The sequence below is a fragment of the Pygocentrus nattereri genome, chromosome 3 (genome assembly GCF_015220715.1).
Source record: "Pygocentrus nattereri isolate fPygNat1 chromosome 3, fPygNat1.pri, whole genome shotgun sequence".
NCBI lineage: Eukaryota > Metazoa > Chordata > Actinopteri > Characiformes > Serrasalmidae > Pygocentrus > Pygocentrus nattereri.
In genome coordinates, this window is record NC_051213.1 from 21,453,853 (window position 1) to 21,478,001 (window position 24,149).

Below are 24,149 nucleotides of genomic sequence, written 5' to 3' on the forward strand. Positions count from 1 at the left end.
ATTTAATATTAAAAGTATATCTAAAATATATAAATATATAATATAAAAATTACACTATTTGATATATTTATAATCACACACACACACACACACACGTATAGTGGTGGTAAGTCGTGCGCAAAACCTGAAGTTTGCGCATCCCTTGTGTTGATTTTCTAAGTGACAATATGTTAACACATCTTCTAGAGGGAACACACTTCGATATGGCATTTATGTTGACAAACAGATTTATCAACTACACAACGCAGGAAATACAATATGCTTCCAAAATCCAATATCCCCAAAAGACAAACTTTATTTAGACCTCTAGCGCACAGAAACGGAACGTCTGCTAAAGGTTTTTCGCTTTAAGGCAGGTTAGTCGAAGGGAATCCGCGCCGTATTTAATTTGTGCATTCTGCTCGTGTTAGCGGCGGTCTTATTTGAGGAGAAGAGCGCAGAAGCAGTGATTAGGTGAACAAATTGCAGACTCCCCTCCTCCTCCTCCTCCGCTGCGCGCTGCTGAAGGGCTTTGTCTTCGGGCTGCTTTCGATACGGATGCCCCTGCGCTAGGAAATCACCTGCAGGGGGGAAATGAGGCGGGCTGCGGCGGACACACGGCCGGGCCGCGCTGCCTCACCTTTTCCTAAAGCCTCAATTTACTGGCAATTAAACGCGCCGGTGCAAAAGAGAACAGTTGAAAACAGTCGAAAATATGAAGTCTGGAGGAGAGAGACTGGCGGCGGCGCGGCGCAGGAATTAGATGATGGCGACACTTTAGCTCGCGCTTTGCCACTCCAGCCTTTAATTGAGCGTAATGAGGAACGGCCATTTGCATCTGTTACCGAGAGACACCAAAACACAGAGTACGAGATAGCAGACCAGCGCCATTCACAACCAAACAACCAACGTCGGCGTTAGAAAGTTGAGTTTCACCTACAAACACTGGAAAGCGTTTCAGAGATCAGGGCCAGATCCTTTATTCCTGCAATCAGGGGGCGCGGCTTTGCACGGTGACCCACAGCTTCAGCTCAAAGGTTGCAGAGTTCTTCTGTTCCTGTGTCCGGAAAAATGCTGTGGTTTGAGACTAGATGTGTGTGTGTATGAGACTTTACGATTACTGGTCACAGCGCACACATGGCCCTACAGTCAGGGAAATGCGGGTCAGTGTTCAGGTGATGGACACTGACCACACTGAGATTCTTTAGGGAAAAGTTAACAACTGCAGGAGACTCTGAACCACCACAGCTTCAGCTAAACGCGGACACTAAATGAATCACTGAGTATCAACACCGCACAACTGCGGAAAGTCACTGAATAAAAAACTAACACGTCAAATAAATGAATGAATGAATGGAAGCGGTACGCTTTTTCATATACTTACACCAGGGACATTTGCTCAAATGCTCCATGATTTTGTCACTAAGTTATGAAAGCTAGTTATTTAAAAACTACTAATGATCACTGTATGATCATTGTGGATGCTTTGCAGATGCTTTCTTGCCTTAAGTGACATTCAACTTATTCAATTTAACTTTTCCCCAACTCAACTGGGATTCACCAGAGTGTTAATAGATAAGATTAATTTAGTGAATATATATTAGAACATTTACTATAAACTTTATGAAGCATTACCACTAATTAATATAAATCTGTGGTATATTATTATAGAAACCTGATGCAAAGCTGTGCAGGACTAGTTTTTCTGTAAATATCTTTAAGATTTGTGTAACAAACCAAGAAACACACACTTACCAGCAATTTTCAAAACAGCCTATCAACAAATAAACATGATGGCCTTTCTGTGCATGAAAATGCAAGGAAAAACATGAACACCTTCATGATACATTATTCTATTATAACACTGCATAGTACAAGTCAAAGAAGACTATTAAACAAATGCATTCATATCCCTTTATTTCTCAAGCAAAATTATTAGAAAATTTTGAAGAATATGCAAAACATCCTAAATTATAAAGAAAAAAATGAAATATGAGAAATGTTTGGTAGTTTAGCTCTGAAACCATCAACTTGACAGTACATCTATATAACATTTGTCAGAACATTCTTAAATGATTTAAGGCAAATTATTTTAGCCATTACTTATTCTAAACCCCTGTTGGATGAGTTTGGCACTTGTATATCCCAGAGGTTTTCCACAGCAGGGTGTTGAAGGATACGGGAATGGAGAGGGATGGAGAGAGAAAGTCGCAGAGAGAGAATGACAGAGAGAGAGCGAGAGAGCGAGAGAGCGAGAGCGAGAGCGAGAGCGAGAGATAGATAGATAGATAGATAGATAGATAGATAGATAGATAGATAGATAGATAGATAGATAGATAGAGAAAGAAAGAAATTTCACAAAACAGATGTGACAGTCTGGCAGTGGTAGAGTGCAGCAGTCACTCACAGAGGAGCATGTTTTACACACCTGCACAGAATTCCTGACCGCCTGCTCAAATAAATTCTCTCCAGAGGCCTTCTGCTCTAACAGTGACGTCATGTCTGCTCCTGCCCACCTCATGCTCATATGCATGCCTTCTCAGTGTCCTCAAAGCTGGATTAACAGGTCCAGCAGTATCATACAAATGAATAAGAATGATGCATTTTGTGTCATAACGGCAAAATGCTAAGAAAATCTTTCTATTCTAATACCAAGCAAACTCACAGTAGCTTTTGTATTAGTTTAGTTCTAAGGCCATCTTGGTCAGCCCAGCCCAAGTTCGGTCACACCTGTGATGCTTTGTTGTCAGAGGTCTTCAAGGAGTACTGGCCTGTGCCAGAACCACACGTGTTCCAGGGTGGAGGTCACTTAAATGACATGCTGCTCATGCTATCAGAGACCTCAGTGTTGACCTGGGCAGAAATGCTGGCGGGGATCACATTCAAGTGGATGTCATACTGCTGATCCAAGCCCAGGTAGCTATCGCTCATCAGATACAGTGTGTAGATACACCTGCAGGAGAGAAGAACATTATGTTAAAGAGAATTGGACTTTATTTACTATTGATAACCATTTGTCTACTGCTAACCTTTATGTCTGTGCTAAATGTTCCTGTGCTACATGGTCCTCATGCAACACATAGCTGTGACAATAAGGAATTAATAAAAAAAAAAAAAGTTTGACACTGCAGGTCTGAGGACATGTAAAGCAACTTACTTCCGGGTCTGCTCAGGCGTGAAGAAGGCCACAGATGCTACGCTCCGGTTGCGAACATATCCTACACGTTTGACTGCCAGAAGCTCCTTTTTCTCCACCTCTCCAAGCACCAGGAACCAGCCTTCATCCTTGGGCTTAGGAAAACGTGGAGCATGGGCTCTAGTGTCCTGTTTCCTCTGCAAGTGTTCAAAAAACTCAATCATCACAGGATATTCAGATGTATTTTACAGTCACAAGCAAAATGGCCAAAAACGAATGATGTGACGTATACTGTCCTAAGAACACACCTGCCTTATGTCTTTCCTTTCATACTATAGTACAGTACATTTTTCTACAACAGTTCTCTACATGAGAACTTTACAGGAGAAGGAAAAAAATTCCTTTTTAAAATGATTTAATATAATGAGATTTTCTTCCAGGAAACTGACCATTTCTATCAACATATTTGTAATAAAATGTCCACACAATGTAAAGAATACCTGGCATTTTCAATTAGTGACAGGAGTCATGAGGTTTTGATACAACAGTGACAATGTATTTAACGCATTAACACGCCAGATCTATTTCTCACAATCTCTGATAGATGTCTAAAATTAGATACTGTTTTACCTTCTGGATTTCTGCCCTGTACATTCTGCCTCTGTTTATCTCATTTGTTTAATCACGACTCTCATCTCTTTATGGGTTGCAGAGGAAGGATTCCCTTTATTGAGTCTCGGATTCTCTCAGTTCCTACTTCAGGCTTTTAGAGACTTTTTATGACACTGTTGCCCTTGGCTTGCTCATTAGGGGCTTAGACTTGGATTTCTGTAAAGCTGCTTTATGAAACCATCTGCTGTTTTTTTTTTTTTAAAAGGGCTATATTAATAATATCGAATAAAGAGAAAGAACTCACTCTTTGCTGGCCCATGTTAAGTCGCTGCAGGGACACCTGAAGCACATACTCCTGGTCAGCATGAACGGGCAGCCAGCTGCTCTGCTCCCTGATGTTAGTGATGCTAGTGGACAGAGCACGCTCAGTCTGCTCCTCACAGCCCTCCCACCAGCCTTTTACACTAAGACTCACCTCCACCACTGGTAGGTGAGCCAAAAAAATCCAAGCCTGAGAGGGAAATAAAATAAAATACAAATCTAAGGCTCACTTAACCTGGAAAAGGGTTTCCAGATTTAACAAGCGATGTTTCAGAATTGAGAATTATAATGAAAGGCTACAGCTAACAGCATAAAAATCTGTTTTTTGGTAATATAAGAAAACCTCATTCATCATCTATGGACATTAAACAGGCCATGTCATACAAAATTTAGAAGGCCATCATATTAATGTCATTTGTGCCTTATGTGATGATGCTAGTACCCGGGGAAACAGGAAAATAATAAAATATTAAAAACATGTGCTTGTTGTGTGAGACAGCCTGATGGAGAGTGACAGTGCTTGGTGGCGGCAGCTCTGTCAGTATTAGAGACATGAGAGGGGGGGAAACAGCACAGATTCACCCTGCCAAAGCTATTTATGCGAGGATTACATTTCCTCAGCGAATCAGACGAGGACGCGGCGGCGCATGTGCTTATTTAATTAGCAGGGCCGGGGGTGCTGAGGGGTGTATGGGGAAGGAGGGGGGTGGCTGGAATACTGATGGGGAATGAGCACTGGGCTCGCCGCTGTGCCCGGACGCTCTCATTACCGCCACAATTAGCACTTAGATTGGAGCGCTAAACCCTCTCATTTGGGAGGTAATTGGGGATCCTGGTGCTACCTGAGACCACCGTGACCGTCTGCTGCTTCCTGCAAATCACATGTTTGTGTGTGTATGTGTGCTCTTTGGTATGTGTGGATATCAGAAACAACCAGGAATAGCTTCAATTCGTTCAATTATTCAGAGGCCAACATTTTGTCAAAGTCTCTCAAGGTACCACAAATATCATGGCAGTGAAGGAATCATCTAAATGATGGGTAATGTCTAAATGACCATGTCATTTTTGGGTCCAGGAGTGCAAAGTGTGTAAAGATGTTTTACCTGAGAGATCTGTTGTGGTTGAAGCTCCTCCCTCACCATAGCTGTGAAGATTTCCTCTCTTCCCTCACAGGCAGCCATTAGTTCAGGAAGCACTTCGATTGGACCTTGATAACCCCTGCCTCCACCCTGCCCACCTCTGGAGCTCCATCTCCTATTGTCAACAGCAAGGGGAAAGGGCAGTCACATGACCATCTTTCTGCCAATCCTCTGAGGCCAGCTAGGCCCCGCCCCCTCATCCTGCTGTCTCAGCATGGCAGGAGATCCTGCCTGGCTTGATCCTCCTCTTACCATTTTTATTGTGTTCCTACAAAATTACACTTCACCGCAGGATGCAGCCAAACTGAAACGCATTATGTGGGTAAGAGAAAATCCAATGCCAACCATGGCTGTGTGTGTGTGCGCACGTTAAAAAGAGAAAAACTACACTCAGGCTGTGTTTGAGGCCGTCCGGAGGACAGTGCCTGCTGATAACTGATAATAATGGTGTTTGTAGAGTCTGATAAGAGACAGTAGGGGGATTAGCCACTACGTCATGCAACAAAGCCATAATCAGAGCACCACAGGTGAGAAGTAGCTCCCCTGAGGCCACTGCTGGCAGGAAGTGAACATACTCTCTGCTCTCTAGCAGGAGCAGCAGGTAAGGCTATGAATAAGTGCAAATTTTCACATTAAAGCAGAATTCCCACTGCCAGAGAGAGGTTTAGAAAGACTGTGACAGTAATGCCTGTTTTTTCAACAACAGAAATGCAAATTTTTACATTTTCCAACTGAAGTCAGAAGTCAAAGACCCTTCATTTATTTAATTTATAGTCAAAACTGCCAATGAGCACGTTATTAATTTTTTTATATATACGATTAGATATTTGCTAGTATCTAAGATTAGATCCTATAATCTACTTGCTTAAGGAACAAAAGTCAAAAGAATAAAGGTTCAAAAATGGAGTTCAAAAAAATAATTAACAGGTATAGAGAAAATGAGACTTTTAACAATCATGTTATACCTGTTATACTGCCAGTGCTTTCATCTTTGAAAGATAGAAGAAAATCAAGCTCCACTTTCGCTTCAGACCCACAGGTCTTTCTGTTCATCCTTCCACTGTAAAAAGACAACTCACTGAATTGTATCAAAGGATGTGTAGCTGTCTAAAAACTGTTACTGAGTAAAGGAAACAGACAAAAAATAAATAAATAAAGCTTCTGATGTCCTCAGAACGACAGACTGAACTTTGGGGGTGTGGAAAAATACTTTGTATAGATGTGTCCAGACACCTCTTGTAATGAATAAATTCAACTTTAAGGTACACTTGCTGCTGACACAGGCTTTTAGCTGCACACATACAGCTTGTACAAACTCTACAGAAAAGCACTGCCATTAGAATGGGACCCTCTGGAGCAGCTACACATGAGCCTAAGGTCAACATGTCCAATGCTAAGCATCAACCAAAGGGACATAAAGCTACCCAGCACTGGGCTGTGGAGCAATCTAATTGTGGTCTCTGGAGTGATTGAGCCCCATCCAGTAGTTTTGAGACGAGTTAGAGTGGTGTTTTGTGATCCGGAACTGATCATCTGACATCAGCACCTGACCTCACTTATGATCTTGTGGCTGAAATGCAATCAAATCCTCACAGCAATCTTCCAACATCTAGTCTCCCCAGAAACTGTTGCTACAGCAACGAGGGGGACAAACTACCTATCAATTCCGTTAATTTCAGGAGAAACATCAAATGAGCAGGTCTACAAACTCTTGGGTATGTGCAGCATTAATTTCCAAATTCATTTTTTAATACTCTCAAAATAACAATTTCAAAGGTCAACTGGGAAACAGTGTTAGAGGTGGACTGTAAGCTAATTTGTGGTCTACGCACCTGAAGAGGTAGAGGTTCTGTTGTTCAATATGAGGCAGGGTGAGCAGAGAGGAGTCATGAAGCCACCTGGCCTGAACAATCATCTGTACGAGGTTACAGATGCTTAGAGCAGACACCAGCCAGCCCTCGTTCGCTGCCACGTCCAACATAGCCTGCAGAGGCAAGATAGAAATTACAGCTGCTTTCTTGAATAATAGGACTAACAGTAGGATACCCATACATACATACATACATACATACATACATATATATATATATATATATATATATATATATATATACACACACACATACATATATATATATATATATATATATATATATATATATATATAATATGCATGCTATTCAACTCATAATTAATCGATTATCTAATACTCAGTACTCCCTTTCATGTCTATCCCTCTTGTCCTCAGCATAAGGTTAAAGTTTGCTGAGCTCAGCTGCACTAACAAACTTAATTAATCAAAAAGTCATTTCCTCAGTAACTATGTCTAAAAAGCACCTTGAGTGCAGCAGCAAGCCCAGCGAGTTAATCAAAATGCTAATGCAGTACAAATTAAAGTTGTGATTAACATTTCACAGTAGCTGCTTGAGCAAACTGATGACAGCAATGGGCTGATGTCAGCGGAGCCCCTGAGAAGGAGGGGTGGCCAAGTGGAGAAGTGAGTGTAAAACCAGAGAGAATAAACGAGGAAGAGAGAGGATCACACACAAGCACTGGGTTTCCATTTAACCTGTCCACTAAAATTCCTCTCCAATGCTGCTGGAGGAAAAGGCTAGAAATCTGCAGCCCTTACAGAGCTGGAAGCACTAGCACAGCCTTAAAGCACCTCATTAGCACAGAGATGACAGGAATTATTCAGCCAACTATCAGCGATCCACTTCTCAAAGCCACCACTAATCTGAGACTGTATGCAAAGTGTGTGACATGTGACGTGCAAATTTGTAAAGGCTTGTGAAAGCTATAAAAATAGCTATATGTTAAAAAAAAAAATAAAATAAAAAATACAATAAATAAAATAATAATATAAATATAATAATAAAAATGTAAACAATTTAAATTAAATGTGAAAAAATAATCAATATGCAACTGAATCACTATGTGATTGAAATTCTTTAAAGATTAATTTCAGTTGCTTCAAGGTAAAAACAGGAAAAAAGACTTCATTTTTGAGATGGAGAAGCACACCATCTCGTAGTGACTGTATACTGACAGAGAATACCGGTATACTACATTTTGATGGGGCACAACAACACAAGTGAACGCAGTCAGTAGAAATGAAGACAAAATCATATCCATCCAGACTAGCTGACAAGAAATTGGCTGGACAGTGTAGTCGACTGTGCTGGTTAATCCTTAGACACCACTCCATAGTTAGCTCAGCTGTTTGCTAGGAAAGGCTAGCTTGGATCCATGCTGGGAAGACAGGCAGCTGCTGGCAGAGGAGCTACAACCTGGCACAGCGGGAACCCAAAAAAGTAACCACATGGACAAGCATAGCCAATCACTCTCAGACTCACACACACACAGCCTGTGGAGAATCACCAGTGCATCCACAGGCATGGACAATGGCTAACAGATTCCCAGACCAGAGCTGTTTCCAGAGCACGGCTGCCAGCATAACAATCGCCACAGCACACATCCTCAGAGCAGGCATAGACAATTGCCAGCAGATTCACAGGCGTGCCATCGGGCATGAACTATCAACAACAGGTTATTTCACCAGCAGTGGTGTGGAGGACTGAGTACTGGTGTGGTTAGCCTTTGCTTTGGGTGCTTTTATAATGTAGCCAGAAATCCGACGACAACACTGCAATAAATCATCTCTGCACCTCTGCTATATTTCTTTTGGCTCACTGCAGTGTTCAAGGAAGTTGGTGTGCATGTATACACTGTGCCAAGAGTTTGTTGTGGTCTTTCAACACAGTACATCATGTTTATAACCACACCAACACATTCAATCAAAGCAGAAAACAAAATAACTTTAGCTTTTCATGGAAGTAAAAACAAACAAACCAACAAATCAATAATTGAAATATATAGACTTATACCATATGTATTAAAAACCCTTTATGGATATGTATTTATGATATATATATATATATATATATATATATATATATATATATATATATAAAAATAAAAATATATGTGTGCGTGTGTGTGACATTTGCCTCAGCAGGAGGAGGCAATGAGCTGTGCTGTTGTTTTAATGCACATTTGATCTGTGGAGGGAGCCTGCTGTTAAACGCTGTGTTGTCTCCAAGGTGCTGTAAGTGTCTGCACTCACACTGTATTTATAGGCCTCCGGACCCAGGCATACTAACAACATCATGAACCAGCCACATGAATAATTGCCTCTTAACAGCAAGCCTGGACTTCCACAGGGAAAAGAGTGACTGCATTTAGTTTATGTAAAGAAATAACAAACAAAATCTCTTATACATCTAAATAAACATAACAGATTAATTACAGGTCTTTATTAAGCAATGCTCATCTTTAACAACTTTCCTTTTGTATCTTTAAATATTACAAGAAAGGAAATTACCCAGTCGCTACAAGGAGGTACTTTTGTGAAATAAGAACATAAAATTCGCACATATTTTATCACATGTGGTGAGACAGGTCTTAAACATATGTTTGATGGCTCTTTATAGCTAACTCTGGATCAGCATAGTGATTGCTGAGTGGACTTTCAGACATCATCTAGATGCCCTCAGTTCACACAATGATAGACAAAGCCTGATAGTCCAGTTAAACAGACTTAGGTCAGGTCTCAGCTGTCAGAGGGGATGAATTTTCCTTCCTGATGGAACATCCAAGAGGTCTTCACCAACACATGGAAATGTGCTCAGCTCCATCGTCCCCAGGCCTAGCATTGATTTTATGATGTATGAAAGCAAGCAAATCGCTTTGATGGCAATGAAAGCCCCCAGATGACGGAAGCGAGGCTGCAGGACAATGTATAGGGGCTTGGATGGGCTCCATCACTATTCTACATATGCCAAGAGGACGCACAAGACTCACAACAACAATGGAAAGCAGACATCATGCACAGATCATACTGCAGTAACAAATCCACATGAACACTAACCTGGCAGATCCGGATGGCGTTGTCCAGGACGGTCTTGGTGTCCGTGAGGTAATCGCTGCAGGGGACCTGGGCGCGGCTGAAGTGGGCCTGCAGCAGCAAGTGGGTCTTGGTGTGGGCGCTGTCGTAGGAGTGTGGGTTGACCTGCAGGGGGAGCCGCTGGGCCAGCTCGCTGTTCAGCTGGTCCTCATTGTGGCGCACCGGCAACTCTGCGTACTCCTCTGCATCCTGAGTACAAAAGGAAGGGAGGAGGGCAGAGGTCAGCTGAGGGGGACAGTCTTAGGCTTGGCAGATGAGTGAGAGCATCGGAAGGAACAGCTGCAGCCATAGCATACGGTGGATCAAATCTCTCTGCTTTTATCATACAAGTGCTCGATGCTGCTTTTATATCTAATGTGAAAGACAGGCCTCCCCAGCCTTTTCTGGTCAGATGATACTAGGTTTAAAATTGCAATATGTTCAGCATGGAATTAATCCAAGAAAATTCCCTCTTGCCTCTAAAATATGTGAGAGTATGGCATGACAAAGAATACCTTCAAGGCGATTACATGCAAACTCTGCCACCTTTTGGAAGAACTTGTCATTAGCACACAGAGCGCATACATGGAAAATGTTAGCTGAACTCAGTACAACGTGCCAGTACAGCATGAGTGCAGTGTGCTTGCTTGCTGCTATAGGTCATATATGCAGACGCACGAGTTCTTGTGTAAGGCAGTTCTTGTCCAGCTTTTCTAATGCACACTTGTAAGTAGAGGCAGTGGGGCACATTAGTCACAGCTCTGTGCTCCTCTACCTCCATCCATCAGCGCTAAAGCACTGGGCTCAAACGCCTCAGAGCTGGGAAAGTGAGAAATGGTGGAAAAACTGAGAACAAAAGAGCATATCGCTACATGATTTATTTGCTGAGGGCATTGAGCTCGCATACAGATGGACAGAAGATAAAGGGAGGGAGCTTATCTGTAAACAGAAGAACTGACACCAAGCTCTCGCACACACTTCTCCATCTCAGGTGACACTTGCATACTCAAAAAGTTGAGTAAGCGTTTTTGAGTTTTTACTAAGTTCAGATTCTTTTGACTTGCTGGTTTGATATAACTCGTCCTTGGAAAGCAATATTTTTGAACAGTGGCATCATTAAACTGTACAAGCATTCACTGACATTTAGAAGAGTAAATAGACTTTAAATGCAGGAGGAGGGAGCCAGGTTGAGACGGCAGCAGGCCCCTCAGAACAAGAGTTATTGTAAAAGAGAAGCAGTGGAAGTAAGCGATCAGTTGGGTGTCTCATTATGGCCACGCCACAGTAATTAGAGGACATTGAGGGGCGGTAGGGTTTTTGTGCGACTGAAAGGGGGGAGTGATTTGAGGGTATTGAACCCCCCGGGCTGGGGTGGAGTAGGGGCTGGCAGAGGTTCAGCCTACCTCATGTCATGCTTTTGTTACCCGGTCTGTGGGAGGCTTAAACACAGGGAAATGTTAAGGGACAGATAGCTGGATAATAAAGCAGTGCACACTTTAATTGGAAGATGTGACCTCTCCCTGCAACCCAGCTCATAATTAACACAGCAACATGTGCACTCTCTCTGCCATTGACAAACACACGCAGGGTTCATAATCATATACACCAATAACACTTCCACTGCTCACAGCACAAGTAGTTTTCATTAAGTCAGACAAGACATAATTTACGTTTGTTATAATGCAGATTGTAACATTAAACATTATTTTCCAACATCACAAATAAACATCATTTTGTAGGCAACATCTTTTATGAGGAATGGTGTGGATTTGATTTTCATTCAGAAATCAGCCATAAAGAATGCTTACAAGAATTTTATGGTACTGTGAATTTGTTTTAATTTAGTATATTCTACCACTGCAGGATTAAACAGGGTATGAATGTTGATATATAATTTAAGTGTAAAACATTACACAGTCTGTTACAGAGAACATCAGTAAAACACTGACAAAATACTGAACTCTGACTTCTTATAGGCCACTTTAGTTCCAAGGTTACACATTATATAAAAATACAAATGTTGCATTTATACAGTTAATTTGTATAATAATTACAGTTTCATGAATAACATCACAGACAATTTTCTACAACACATGAAGCTATCATTAATTTTATCAAAAATATATTTCGCTAATAGTGGACTTGACTTAGTAATTCAAAAACACCTTCCATTTTTTTGCCCAAAATGACATTTGATTTCTGTAACACCACTGACAATTTTTTATTCTCAAAAGAAATGTATATATATATATATATATATATATATATATTTATAAAATTATTTAAAAATAGGACAGATAACAAGTTGAATTCAAAATTATTATTTCACATTAAAAAAAGATTTCAGCATTTGAGAAGTCACTGTTGTGACATGCTGGTTTTCACTCACAACATATGACTAAATCACTACATAAAAAAATTCAAAGAGAAGTGATCAGATTTTGTGAGTTAACTTAGAAATAGAGCAAAAAATACACAAACATCAACTTTCTGCACTTTATTCGTATTTTGATCTCATTTTTATGGCTTTAAATTTGTGTGACTTTTTGCCACCACAATGGTAGATTGACGCATCAACAGAATCACAGCAGGAAAAACAATTAAAAGTTAAAAAAAAAAAAAAAAGCTGACCAACTGATGTGGATTTGAGAAGTTATTTTGCAAGCTGTCTCAAACAAAGTATTTATAGAACATCGCACAGCAGCTCTGAATGTTTGAGTAGTCTCGAGAGAAAGCACTCGTGCTAAATTGCAAATGCGTCTCATTAAAAACAAAAACAAAACTTTCCCCTTGCAAACTCACAATAAATGAACTAACTCAAACACAGGCCAGATTGCATCCAAAATAGATGCCCTTATGTATTCATTCAAGGAATGACTGAGTTTATCCATGTGCACATGTCTGAAAATTCCATATCAACAGACAACTTTACTTAAGGTTTCCAATATAGACTGCCATTCACTAAACCTTCCTATTGCTGTGCTTCCTATATGATGTGTTAAAAAGTAAACTGCTTTTCAAACAGAGCTCTATGATGCTGGTAACGAAACATAAAAACAGGACTTTTAAAGTCCAACTTAGCCATTGCATCATGCTGCCAGAATGAATGTGCTTCGTCCCTGAAATCACACAGACACATGATACTTTAATTTCAAAAAAGATTTTGGCAATGTTGTTTGACAGCTTGCCTGTCGATTGGCTTCTCTTTCAGCAGAACTCCTACTACACGTGTGTGTGTGTGTGTGTGTGTGCGTGTGTGTGTGAAGTGAGACAGATGTGATGTCACTGGCCACCGGTGAAGTGTGAAAGCGCTTTATGTCCCAATTATGTCAGCAATCAGCGGAGAGGAGCAGAGCCCCGAGAGGACCAGCCCACAGAGCAGGAGGAACCGGTGCTCTAATGAGGCGAAAGTAAAGATGTAATTTTCACACTAGCATGGAGAGCTGCAATTGTGGCTGAGTGTGTGAGTGTTGGCTGTGCTTATAATCCTCACTGAGATTGTTGTGGTGGAAATAATCATTAAGCAGGATATTGGCTGGAATGTACCACTGAGCTGTGGTATAAAAGAGCAGCATGTTATATCATATGTCATATAAAAAATATGGAACTTTTATCCATTTTTTTTTTCTTCCAACATTTAACTTTGTCAGTTTCCCTTTACATTATGTGAACAGTTTATGATGGATGGACTAATAAAAATGGTCCAAAATAACTGGAATCAAATCTAATTAGAGTAAAACAGAAAAGTTAAGAAAACCTAAAAGTTAAGAATGTTACTTTGCCTCTTCTACTAAGTCACAATTTCAGATTGTTATGACAGCGATCATAAGAAGAACAAGAGTAACACTTGTAAGGCTGTGTAGGATTGCACAACACATTAATATGCCCTATATGAGCATGTAAAAATATTTATTTCAATATTTATTTATTTATTATGTACTTCTATCAGGTGTCATTTGTCACAAAGGTTGTATTTGCCAGCATTGATGTCAAGTTGATATGACGTCTACATCATTTGACCCTGATGTGTTTCTGACATTAGCTTGTGTTAGGACACTTTCTGGGGTGGAATGACAGACTTTGTAGCTCAGTATGTGTCACTGACACAATGCTGATATGACACAGCCTACCGAGTCAGACTGGCTGAATGAAAATGAGCATTGTCTGTAGCAAACTGTTTCATTTTACCAATTCTAAAATGTATGCTATGTCACATCTTCAACACTATGTCAACTGTTGTAATGTGAAATCATTTCATCCTCAAAAAAGTATCGTCATAACCTGATGTTAGAAAAAAAAATCCACGTCATCTGACATAGATATTACATCAACTTGACATTAAAGTGGTGCCCTGTCACCATTCCCTGCCTACGATGTGTTTATGCAGAGTCTATAGGCTGCGAGTTCACTCACTGTGAGGATGGTCAGCAGCTCATGGACCGGAAGCTCTGGCTTCAGTTTCTCCTTGAACATGCGAACAGTCTGATGCTTCAGATAATAGTAGGAGGCAATGCGGCCGTACGTGAGAGGTACAATGGTGCGCTCGTCCTGGAGGTGAAGACAGATGTTATAAACAATAAGCAGTAGTTGGGCAGCAGAGGCTAAGTGGGTTAGGCATCTACACCAGAATGATACTACTTTCAGTCCCATCAGGGTGATTTGCAAATTCTAAAGACATGATCTTCCACCAATAATGAAAGTATTATCCAAGACCTAATCAGTTACACCCCTTTTACTCAAGGGGTTTTGCTACATAAAGTGGAAGCTTTAGTTTTTTCAAAAACAAAGGATTATTGTGTGATATACAAAAAAATGAATCACAGAGAAATCTAATATGGCCTTCCTGGGTACAACAGCTTGAGCCCCTGAGGACCTGGGCTCAGCAAAGTGCATCTGTTAAAAAGATGTTCAATATTTTTTCCATCAAGACTGATTGGTCCACTTAGTTGGACATCTGTCCATCGATCATCTGTGTTTTGAAGTCAATCACATAATTCTAGACCTAGTTAGGATTTTGTCATTTTTAAACCCAGATAGGGAGATTGCAATGTACATATGACATACAGCTACGGACAAAGCCTTAACACTGGTTAGAAGAGAATGATCTACTCCAAAATATTTATAAATGGATGAAAAGTCGGTTAATGGAACATTTTGGTAAAACTTGGTACTATTTGGTAATATTAAACTGCTAATAATGAAGTAAAGCAAGTAGGTGATATACTATGCAAATAAAATCACTTTATTAATCAGTTGTTATTGGCCTTTTCCCACTGTAAGCTATGCTGCTAAATGTATGCAAAGTATTCCATTAATAACTTCTTTAATAAAGTAAGTAGACACACATACCTCTTGTATTTCCATACAGTAGGAACATTCCAAATCTCTCAGGCTTCGTTCCACAAGATTGGACAAGAACTTGTTTATAGTCTCATGGCTTGTATCATCCAGATTGTAGTAGCTTTAGATAATGGAGGGGAAAAAGCATTAAGTGTAACCCAAACAAAAAAGCCTCAAGCAGTATTTATCTTTAAACAAAATGAGAAAAACTTTCATGAAGATTGTATAACTGTTGTTCAAGTTTTACTGACTTCTGAGCCAATAAACAACTGAATGAATAACTAATACACCCTTGAATACCACTTTTACAATTTTACTTAAAGCAAAACAGCTGCCAGCTTTTGCAATACTAGCTGGCTAGCACAAAATGCCACACATATTTTGCAAGACCCATGACCAAATCCAGCAAAAATGTAAACTGCTATCAGGTCATCTAATAATATCTAATACAATACTCTGAATGCATCTGTGAGTAAATATTTTTTCTTTTCAGATTTTCTGAAAAATACTACTAGTACTATGACTGAAAAATTACTTGGGACAAGTACTTTTACCCTACATAAAATATTAATAAGGTTAATTCTAAATTAAACCAAATTAAATTTAAACACTTTTTAAACAACAACAACAACAACAATAATAATAATAATAATAATAATAATAATTCATTCAAATAAATGTAAAAGTTGGAAAACAGCATTTGACACATTTTAGTAACAAATAAGGACTCTTGGTTTTCACAGATATGCAGAGACCCCTGGAAAAAAACCTAAACATTAATATAGCTGTTGTCTGAAGAAAACCTCATATCTCCATTTCTGACTTGAAAATGCCCATTGTCCTTGACATTGTATGTAAATTTCATAATGAATGGACTAAATGAAATGACCCAAAATTATTTGGAAAAATGTGGTTCCATTGACTTACATTAAAACTAAATAAATAAAACAAATAAAAATATAGCCGCAAGGAGCGATGAGCGGGTCCAAGCACTCATAACCACAAGTAGCCCTAACTGGCAACTAGGAGCAAAAGCTGTTCATAGATATGAAACAAGCAAGGCAAGTCCAAAATTTGTCAAGATTGTCCATGAGAAAGAGAGAATGAGGCTGACCATTGGTGAGTTTTACCTGTTTTTGTTCATCTGCAGTCCAGAAGGATTTGTTAGCTTCTGGCAGCCATATTGCTTAAGGATATTCAAATGTTTTTGATAATTATTGCACAATCCTCTTTTCTGAATAACGTGACACTAGTGTTATGAGGATCAGTGAAGAACTCAGAGACTAGATTGCAAAAGGAGGTTTTGCACATTATGCAAATTAGCTAAACATATGAAGAAGAAATGGAATGTTTTTGTAATCTGACATGTTAAGAATGTCCCAAACAATAAGTCCAAAAAAGAACTTGAAAACTCATAACACTTGGAAATGCGCCCCCGTATGGCCAACTGGAGGAATTTTTATTTTTATTATGTTGAGGGTTGCATGATGACCTATACATACTCTTACAAATGTGAATGAAGTTTTGTGATAATCAGAAAAGGCATTTATAAGTTCCAGTTCTTTAAGTAAATTGTGTTCTAATCCAGAAGGGTTTGTTGGCTTATGGCGGCCATATTTTATTGATAATTATTTACCTAGACACAATACTGAATATTTCTAGATTAGTTTCAAAAAGTTTGCATCAAAAGCCAGAGACTAGTTTGTAAAGCATGGTTTTCATATAGACATGTGATTCATATAGACTTTTAGACAAATTTGTAATTAGGTCTTAATAACATCCTCCCAGTGGCCAAATCTGTTGGTTGTTAGAAAGTGCCTATATAGAGACACTTTTCAAGTTTCATGATGATTAGTCAATGTTAAGCCTGTCAAAGCCCTGCCGAATGCTGATTGGCTGATGGTGGCCATTAATTTCAATGTATCAAATTGGCCTTCAAGGTTCACTTACAGTATGTGTAGTAGATGATGCATGCCAAGTTTCAGTTTGATCGGATGCACAGATGCTGAGAAACAGTTACAATTGGCAATTGCCCCACCCCCTAAAGACATATGCCCACCAAAATTGAAAGGCATCCATGGAATCTTGTCTTGAATAAGCATATGAAGATTCAATGTTTTTTGGCTAAATAATTATTGAGTTAGAGTCTTAAGTGAATTTGTATTTTTGTCAGAAGGGCTAATTAGCATTTGGCAGCTATGTTTGCAAATATCAAGATTTTTTTGATAAATACTGATAAACAGACTTTCTTCTGAGTTTTCTGATACCAGAAAATTGAGTGAAAACTGTAGGACTAGTTCGCAAAAGTAGGTTTCACATTTTATGCAAATTAGCAAAACATTTAAGTGGGCGGAGCTAAATGGTACCAGTGGCAAAGTTGTTTGGCTTGACTAGGCATGATGCACAAAAATTTTTTTTGTTTTTTGTCTGTGAACATCTCGGTTTAGAAGTTATGAAGCAAAACATGTTTTGGTGCTCTATAGCGCCCCCTTTGGCCAATCTGGGTCATTTTTGCTGCCTGGTGAGATTTACAAATTACACCTACCCACCAAGTTTGATGTCTGGATGCCTTACGGTCTCTTCTCCACAACATGTTTTTCAGGAGAAAAGGAATAATAATAAGAAGAAGAAGAAGAAGAAGAGGAAAAATCTGAGCAAATGCAATAAGGTCCTACGCACATGCGTGCTTGGACCTTAATTAAATTAAAAATTACTTATCCATACAATGTACAATTGTTAACACAGCTACCAGCTTTAATTAATGTTTACCATTAAGGTGATTGATAAAAACTATTTCTCTTCTTGTCTACAGGGCTGGTTTGGAGAGGGAATTGTTGCGAGAGCTGAATGAATGATGGGCAGCATTCAGCTTGCTCTGTGTGTGACTCCTTGTGAACACCTCTCTGTGTGATTAAGCCATTGCCATTATCATTATCCCAATTTGGCCCCTGATGGTGCTGAGCGCCTGATCAGTGCTCTTTATGGGACCCCCGGGGGCCTGTGCTTGCCTCGCCTGCCCAGAGAGACAGAGCATGCAGCGCGGACCACCCCAGTGAATCATTGCTGATAAGCGATGGCTAGTGTCAAGGTGACTAGTTCAGCTTGCTGCAGCTTTAAATAATCGTTGGATGGAAAGATAGATGGGGACGCAAACATGTCTTTCCGTTCTCACTCTCACAAATAATCTCCACCCACCCACGCTACATGCTCACACACACACACACACGCACGCACACACACACACACACACATACACACACACATACAGTCCTCTCACATATCAGAGTTAAGGTCTAATTTTGTAAACACATGGCAATTTAAGAAAGTATGTGCGGTGTTCCATAAGCAGTTATTTGCTTAACAATTCACTGCAGAGTGAGAAATTCTGTAGTTGAGCAATAAACAAAAAACAAACAAACAAATAAACTAATTACATTTTGGTGATTTAAAGTGAAAATAAGTGAATGCATTCTCTATATATTCTTTTGATTGTTTTTTTCTGTAAAAATATATTCTGTGACAAAAGTTACTAACTGATAATGTTGCTACCATAAGTGTTCATCAGCTTCTACCTGTGAATGATGTAAAAAGTTCACTACTCCTGGGCAAAATACACCTTTATTTCAAGTACTCTTGATGAGACTGAAGGTAAGCTGTGAAAATGAAGACCAAAGAGAATTCTAAGTACATTAAAGATAATTAGAGAAGTATTAGAGATATTAGAGACAGGGGAGATAACTCAGCTTTCAGCAGGACAGAGGCTACAAGACCATGGTCAAAACAACAAGGAGTGGTTGAACAACAAAAAGAATGCTCTCTCTATGGAGATATGAGGTTTTCTTCTGACAACAGCGATTATATATATATATATATATATATATATATATATATATATATATGGAACACACACACACACACACACACACACACACACACACACACACACACACACACAATAATTAAAACCTCCTCATTGTATCTACACATGCTGTTTATTTCAACAGCTCCTCTTTCACATGTTTCTACAATTACAGACTGTAGTCCATCTGTTTCACTGCATACTTTGGTGGGCTCCCTTTACTCTGTTCTTTAATGGTCAGGACCCCCACAGGACCACAACAGAACGGGTATTATCTGGGTGGTGGATCATTCTCATCATTGGAGTGATACTGACGTGGTGGTGGTGTGTTCATGTCTGTTGTGCTGGTACGACTGGATCAAGCACAGCACAGCAGTGTGGAGTTTGTGAGTTTTAAACACTACTGGACTGAGAATAGTCCACCAATCAAAAATATTTTGTGAACAGTGGCCTGCAGGCAGCATCCTGTGACCACTGATCAAGGACTAGAGGATGACCAACACAAACTGTGCAGCAACAGATGAGCTACTGTCTTTGACTTGACATCTACAAGGTGGAACAACAAAGTAAGTCCGTCTAATAGAATGGACAGTGAGTGAATGTAGTGTTTAAAAACTCAAATTCTGTGGAAAATAGTTACATTCAGCTCAAATAAACAAATAATTGTGATCAGGTGATTATGTAATAACTGAAACAGCCCTACTGGACAGATGACTAAACTTTTAATCTGCCTGCACACACACAAAACAAAGATTATGTCTGGATTTTTCAAAAAGTGAAAGAGAAGTGCTTGAGCCGAATACAGTGAATGTTATGCTGTTGCATGAGCTCTGTCAGGGCTTGCTAGACCAGAGAGGGCACAGTCGGGCCTAAATGTTTAATGTGAGCTGACAGGCGTGCAAATGCCAGCACTGTGGAATGTTCTGGAATCATCATCTAAATTCATAACAGATGTCTATGCTGCCCTATATGACCCCTGGAGTCAGGAATGAGTTTGTTTGTGTGTGCGTGTGTGTAAGAGAGACACTCGGGTGTGTGATGTTTTATATCATGGTTTGAGATGTCAGATTGAACTATGGGGTGGGCTGTGCACTATGCTCTAGTAGAAAGTTGTCATGGCAACACAAGGAGCAAATCAGTGTGAGGAGTCTGCAGAAGATGTTTCCTGCATCTTGGTCTGTTCACTGAGGGTGGACCGAGACTAGGTAACTGCTGCTATGACAATTAGCCAATTAATCATCCAATCAGTCCTTACCAATTACACTACCTGTACCATAGAGCTGTATTTGTTTAACACAGTCATGGAGTAGGAGCCATTAATGCTTCAGCCTTCCACACATCACCATATAAACCAATCTGGATAACCGTGGCATTTACAAGATGTGTTCCATAAATCTACAACAGGCAGGAGACAATTTCATGGAGTTTGTGTTTTGTTAGAGGCCTTACAAGAGAATCTGACCTCCAAAAAACATAAACTCATACATGTTTGTACTGATGTTGGTGGATATTTGGCACATGGCCCTTTGAGCCTTTGTAACTTTTTGGGTTCTTTTAGCCTCTGTGATATTTTTTTGGTGGTAATAGTAATAGTAATAGTAATAAAATAGTAATATAGTAACAAAAAGTGCCTTTTAAATTTAACACTTCTATAACAGCAGACAATATTTTGAGAGTGATTAATTGAGAATCATTACAATAACAGCATCTCAGCTTATGTTAAGCATAACACACATCACCCAAGTATAACATTAAAAGAGCTGTAACACCAGATACAAATTAAAGAAGCCAGTGTTCCCAACAGTTGGCAGTGTAACAGATTCATACCTGGGGTTCATAACGAGCCGACGGAAAAAATAAGTCCAAGTGATGTAATCCATGGCATCCTGCTTGGAAGTGATAGTTCCTGCAGCTATCTCTGCGTTCAAGTGATCAGAAAGCACGCCAAGGAGGCTACAGCAGTATAAGAGCATAAATTACATGGTGGTCTCTGCATACTTTACAATATTCAGTACTGTGTATACAGTTTGTGAAATGCAAATAAAACAGAAAGCAAAGGGCAAGGCACAAAATCACTGACAATTCCTGTGACCTTCGATAGACCACTCTGCATTAAAAATCGGTATGCTTTTGTGATGGATATCAATACAATATTTGTTGCTGTATCCACAAATGTAAGTCAAGACTGCGTTATGCACAGCAGATGCACACCATGTGTCAACAATGTCCAGAATGTCACTGACATTTCTGCTTATCTGAAATGGATTAATGCACAAAAGAGACATCACATGTATGGTGGAATAATGAGATAACCTTTCAAAATAAAGCAGAAAAATTACCAGCGTAAAGTTTAAAAGCCAGGATCTGTCATGGCAAAGGTAAAAAGATACACATTTTGAAGCAACATGCGAGGCCTTTTAGATTAAGTCTTTTTTAGGGATGCCTATGCTTATTTCAACACAACAATGTCAAGCTGCATCCTGCAAGTGATACAACAGCATGGCTGTGTAATCAGAGAGCATGGGTGCTAGTTCGGTCTCCCCCTGAAAATGTGTGGGGCATTATGAAGCACACAAATGTATGTTATAAGGTATTGCATGGTTATCAATTTAATACAGGTAAAATATTATTTATTTATCACAGCTGTCTATTTTATTAGCATTTCACATATTGTTTAAATTTTCTCGTATCTGAGGTTTTACACTGATAAAGTAACTGCATTATGCTCGCCTGGACTCAACGGGGAAGGGCTCATAGAGAAACTTCTTGTAGAAGTCTTTTTTGATGTCATGTACAAGGATGACCGCTTTGCCTTGGTCATCAAACTGTGGTCGACCTGCCCGCCCCATCATCTGTAGCACATCTACAAAAAACAATGCCACACAGTGTGTCCAAAACATGTATCAGCAGTAATGCAGATAAAAACACCAGTGAGCACAACTGCTACCTGTAATGGGGTAATCCACGTAACGGTGAGTCTTCCCATCATAGTATTCTGTACCCTTCACAATCACAAGATGGGCAGGGAAGTTCACACCCCAGGCCAGAGTGCTTGTTGCAATTAGCACCTTAAAGAGAGATAACATTTTTAGTTAACTGTCAGGAAACAGACTGCAGCTGCTAAAACAATAAAATGATCATATTTGATCCTGGTTTACTGGCTGACTTTATCATTTATGAAATAGCTAATCATTTTTGCACCTGACTAACAAAAACTGCAGTGGTGGTTCAGAGTATGCTTGCACCTGAATCTTGCAGTTGACAAACAGCTCTTCCACTGTCTTCCTGTCTCTTTCATGCAGACCAGCGTGATGCATGCCAATGCCAAAGGCCAGTGTCAGCTTCAGGTTCGAATCCCTCACTGTGGCAATTATGTCGGTCATCTTAAAAAACAAACAAACAAACAAATAAATAATAGTTTAAATAATAGTATAAAAAAGCTAAAAACCTGGGCCTCATATTACTTATGACTGTAACTATGGCAGGCCTAATGGACAAACTTTTACTGTTATTTCACAGGACGTATATGACTTATAATTCCAGCAGGAAAGGCTGACTGGCTGGAATTATTTACCTCCAAGACACATCTTTTGACAAACTAGTGAGGGCTATTTTTTTGTGCATGGATGTTTTTACCCAAGATCTGATCGTCCGCCACATGGAGCTCTTCATTTTGTTATTAGTTTCAAACAGCACTTCTATTCTTCTCTTACAGTTCCAAATTGCCACTGAAGTTTTACAAATTTGTCAGTGGAGAAAACATTATTAACTACCCTTTTGTGAAAGCTCTTTGTTGCTTTGAAACCTTCCCATTCACGGCAAAAGTGTTCAGTTCATCCTCGTGAGATGCCACACAAGTTAACATCTCTAATTATGTTACTGTGGCACTGTGCTGTGGTACCCTTGGAAGGTAAGATCACACAGTGACAGCGACAAACATAGCCTTCATTAATGACATTACAGACCTTAACCATTAATATAACACTGCATATGATTTTCTATATTTGATCATGAAAGCTGAGTATCTGATGAGATAGAAAAGTGAAAGAAGAGAACACACACACACATACATATACACACACATTTTATATATATATATATATATATATATATATATATATATATATATATTTATATATATGCACCGATAGAGAGGGGAGTGGGCCAGCCAGGAGGGGAACAGAGGAAGAGGCAGGGGGACCCCTGCTGGGAGACAGACAGCTAGTGCCAGTGGCCTGTCACTCAAACAGCAGGGCCTCCAGCTGCGGCTACACGGCCCAATGCAGAGCAGCAGCAGGGAGCAGCATATATCACTGGAACACACACACAGCCCAGCCATGCTCCTTAAGCCTTAAACACGCTTACACACGCATGCAGCTAGTGTTAAAAATAGCTGCCACCTGACAACTTGACAGATGAATATACAGCGTAGTAGCATCATTTTTATCATTTTGTCAATACACATTATACATTAAGCCCTAACCAAGATTTCTTAAAAAATGTTGCGACATCATTTTTAAATGAATATTGGTCACTCCACTCCCAAAATATCTATCACAGCTGCTTAGAATAGAAAGCAGTAAAATATATAATGTCAGCGAACCACAGAAATATCTACTAACGGTAAAATTGACAATGCTGATTAAATGCCATAAGAAGATGTATTCACATAAACTACACTAAGGGGCGGCGTGTCTCTCACACAGCATGGGTGGATGAAGAAAACAGATTGCTAACAGCACGCCACCCTTGTAATCATCTCACAGTCAGATGCTGATTAACATACTGTATTTGCACAATAGAACCAGGCTTATTGAC

At 39.6% G+C, this 24,149-nt stretch overlaps 1 protein-coding gene across 3 annotated transcripts in view; it reads right to left on the reverse strand.

Annotated features, from left to right (window-relative positions):
- Positions 1-1,879: 1,879 nt before the first annotated feature.
- Positions 1,880-24,149, reverse strand: part of ascc3 (activating signal cointegrator 1 complex subunit 3) — a 149,869-nt gene continuing 127,599 nt past the window's right edge. For 2 of the 3 annotated variants that reach the window (XM_017708223.2, XM_037537203.1), the window contains exons 31-42: positions 22,577-22,714; positions 22,279-22,399; positions 22,062-22,194; positions 21,159-21,284; positions 15,482-15,593; positions 14,546-14,680; positions 10,118-10,342; positions 7,020-7,171; positions 5,152-5,302; positions 4,032-4,238; positions 3,137-3,312; positions 2,785-2,932 (exon numbers count right to left, since the gene is read on the reverse strand). In XM_017708223.2, coding sequence (XP_017563712.1) covers positions 2,785-2,932; positions 3,137-3,312; positions 4,032-4,238; positions 5,152-5,302; positions 7,020-7,171; positions 10,118-10,342; positions 14,546-14,680; positions 15,482-15,593; positions 21,159-21,284; positions 22,062-22,194; positions 22,279-22,399; positions 22,577-22,714 — 1,824 coding nt within the window. Of the gene's footprint in view, positions 2,933-3,136; positions 3,313-4,031; positions 4,239-5,151; positions 5,303-7,019; positions 7,172-10,117; positions 10,343-14,545; positions 14,681-15,481; positions 15,594-21,158; positions 21,285-22,061; positions 22,195-22,278; positions 22,400-22,576; positions 22,715-24,149 lie in introns of all 3 variants that reach the window. The other variant, XM_037537204.1, reaches the window with a different exon arrangement.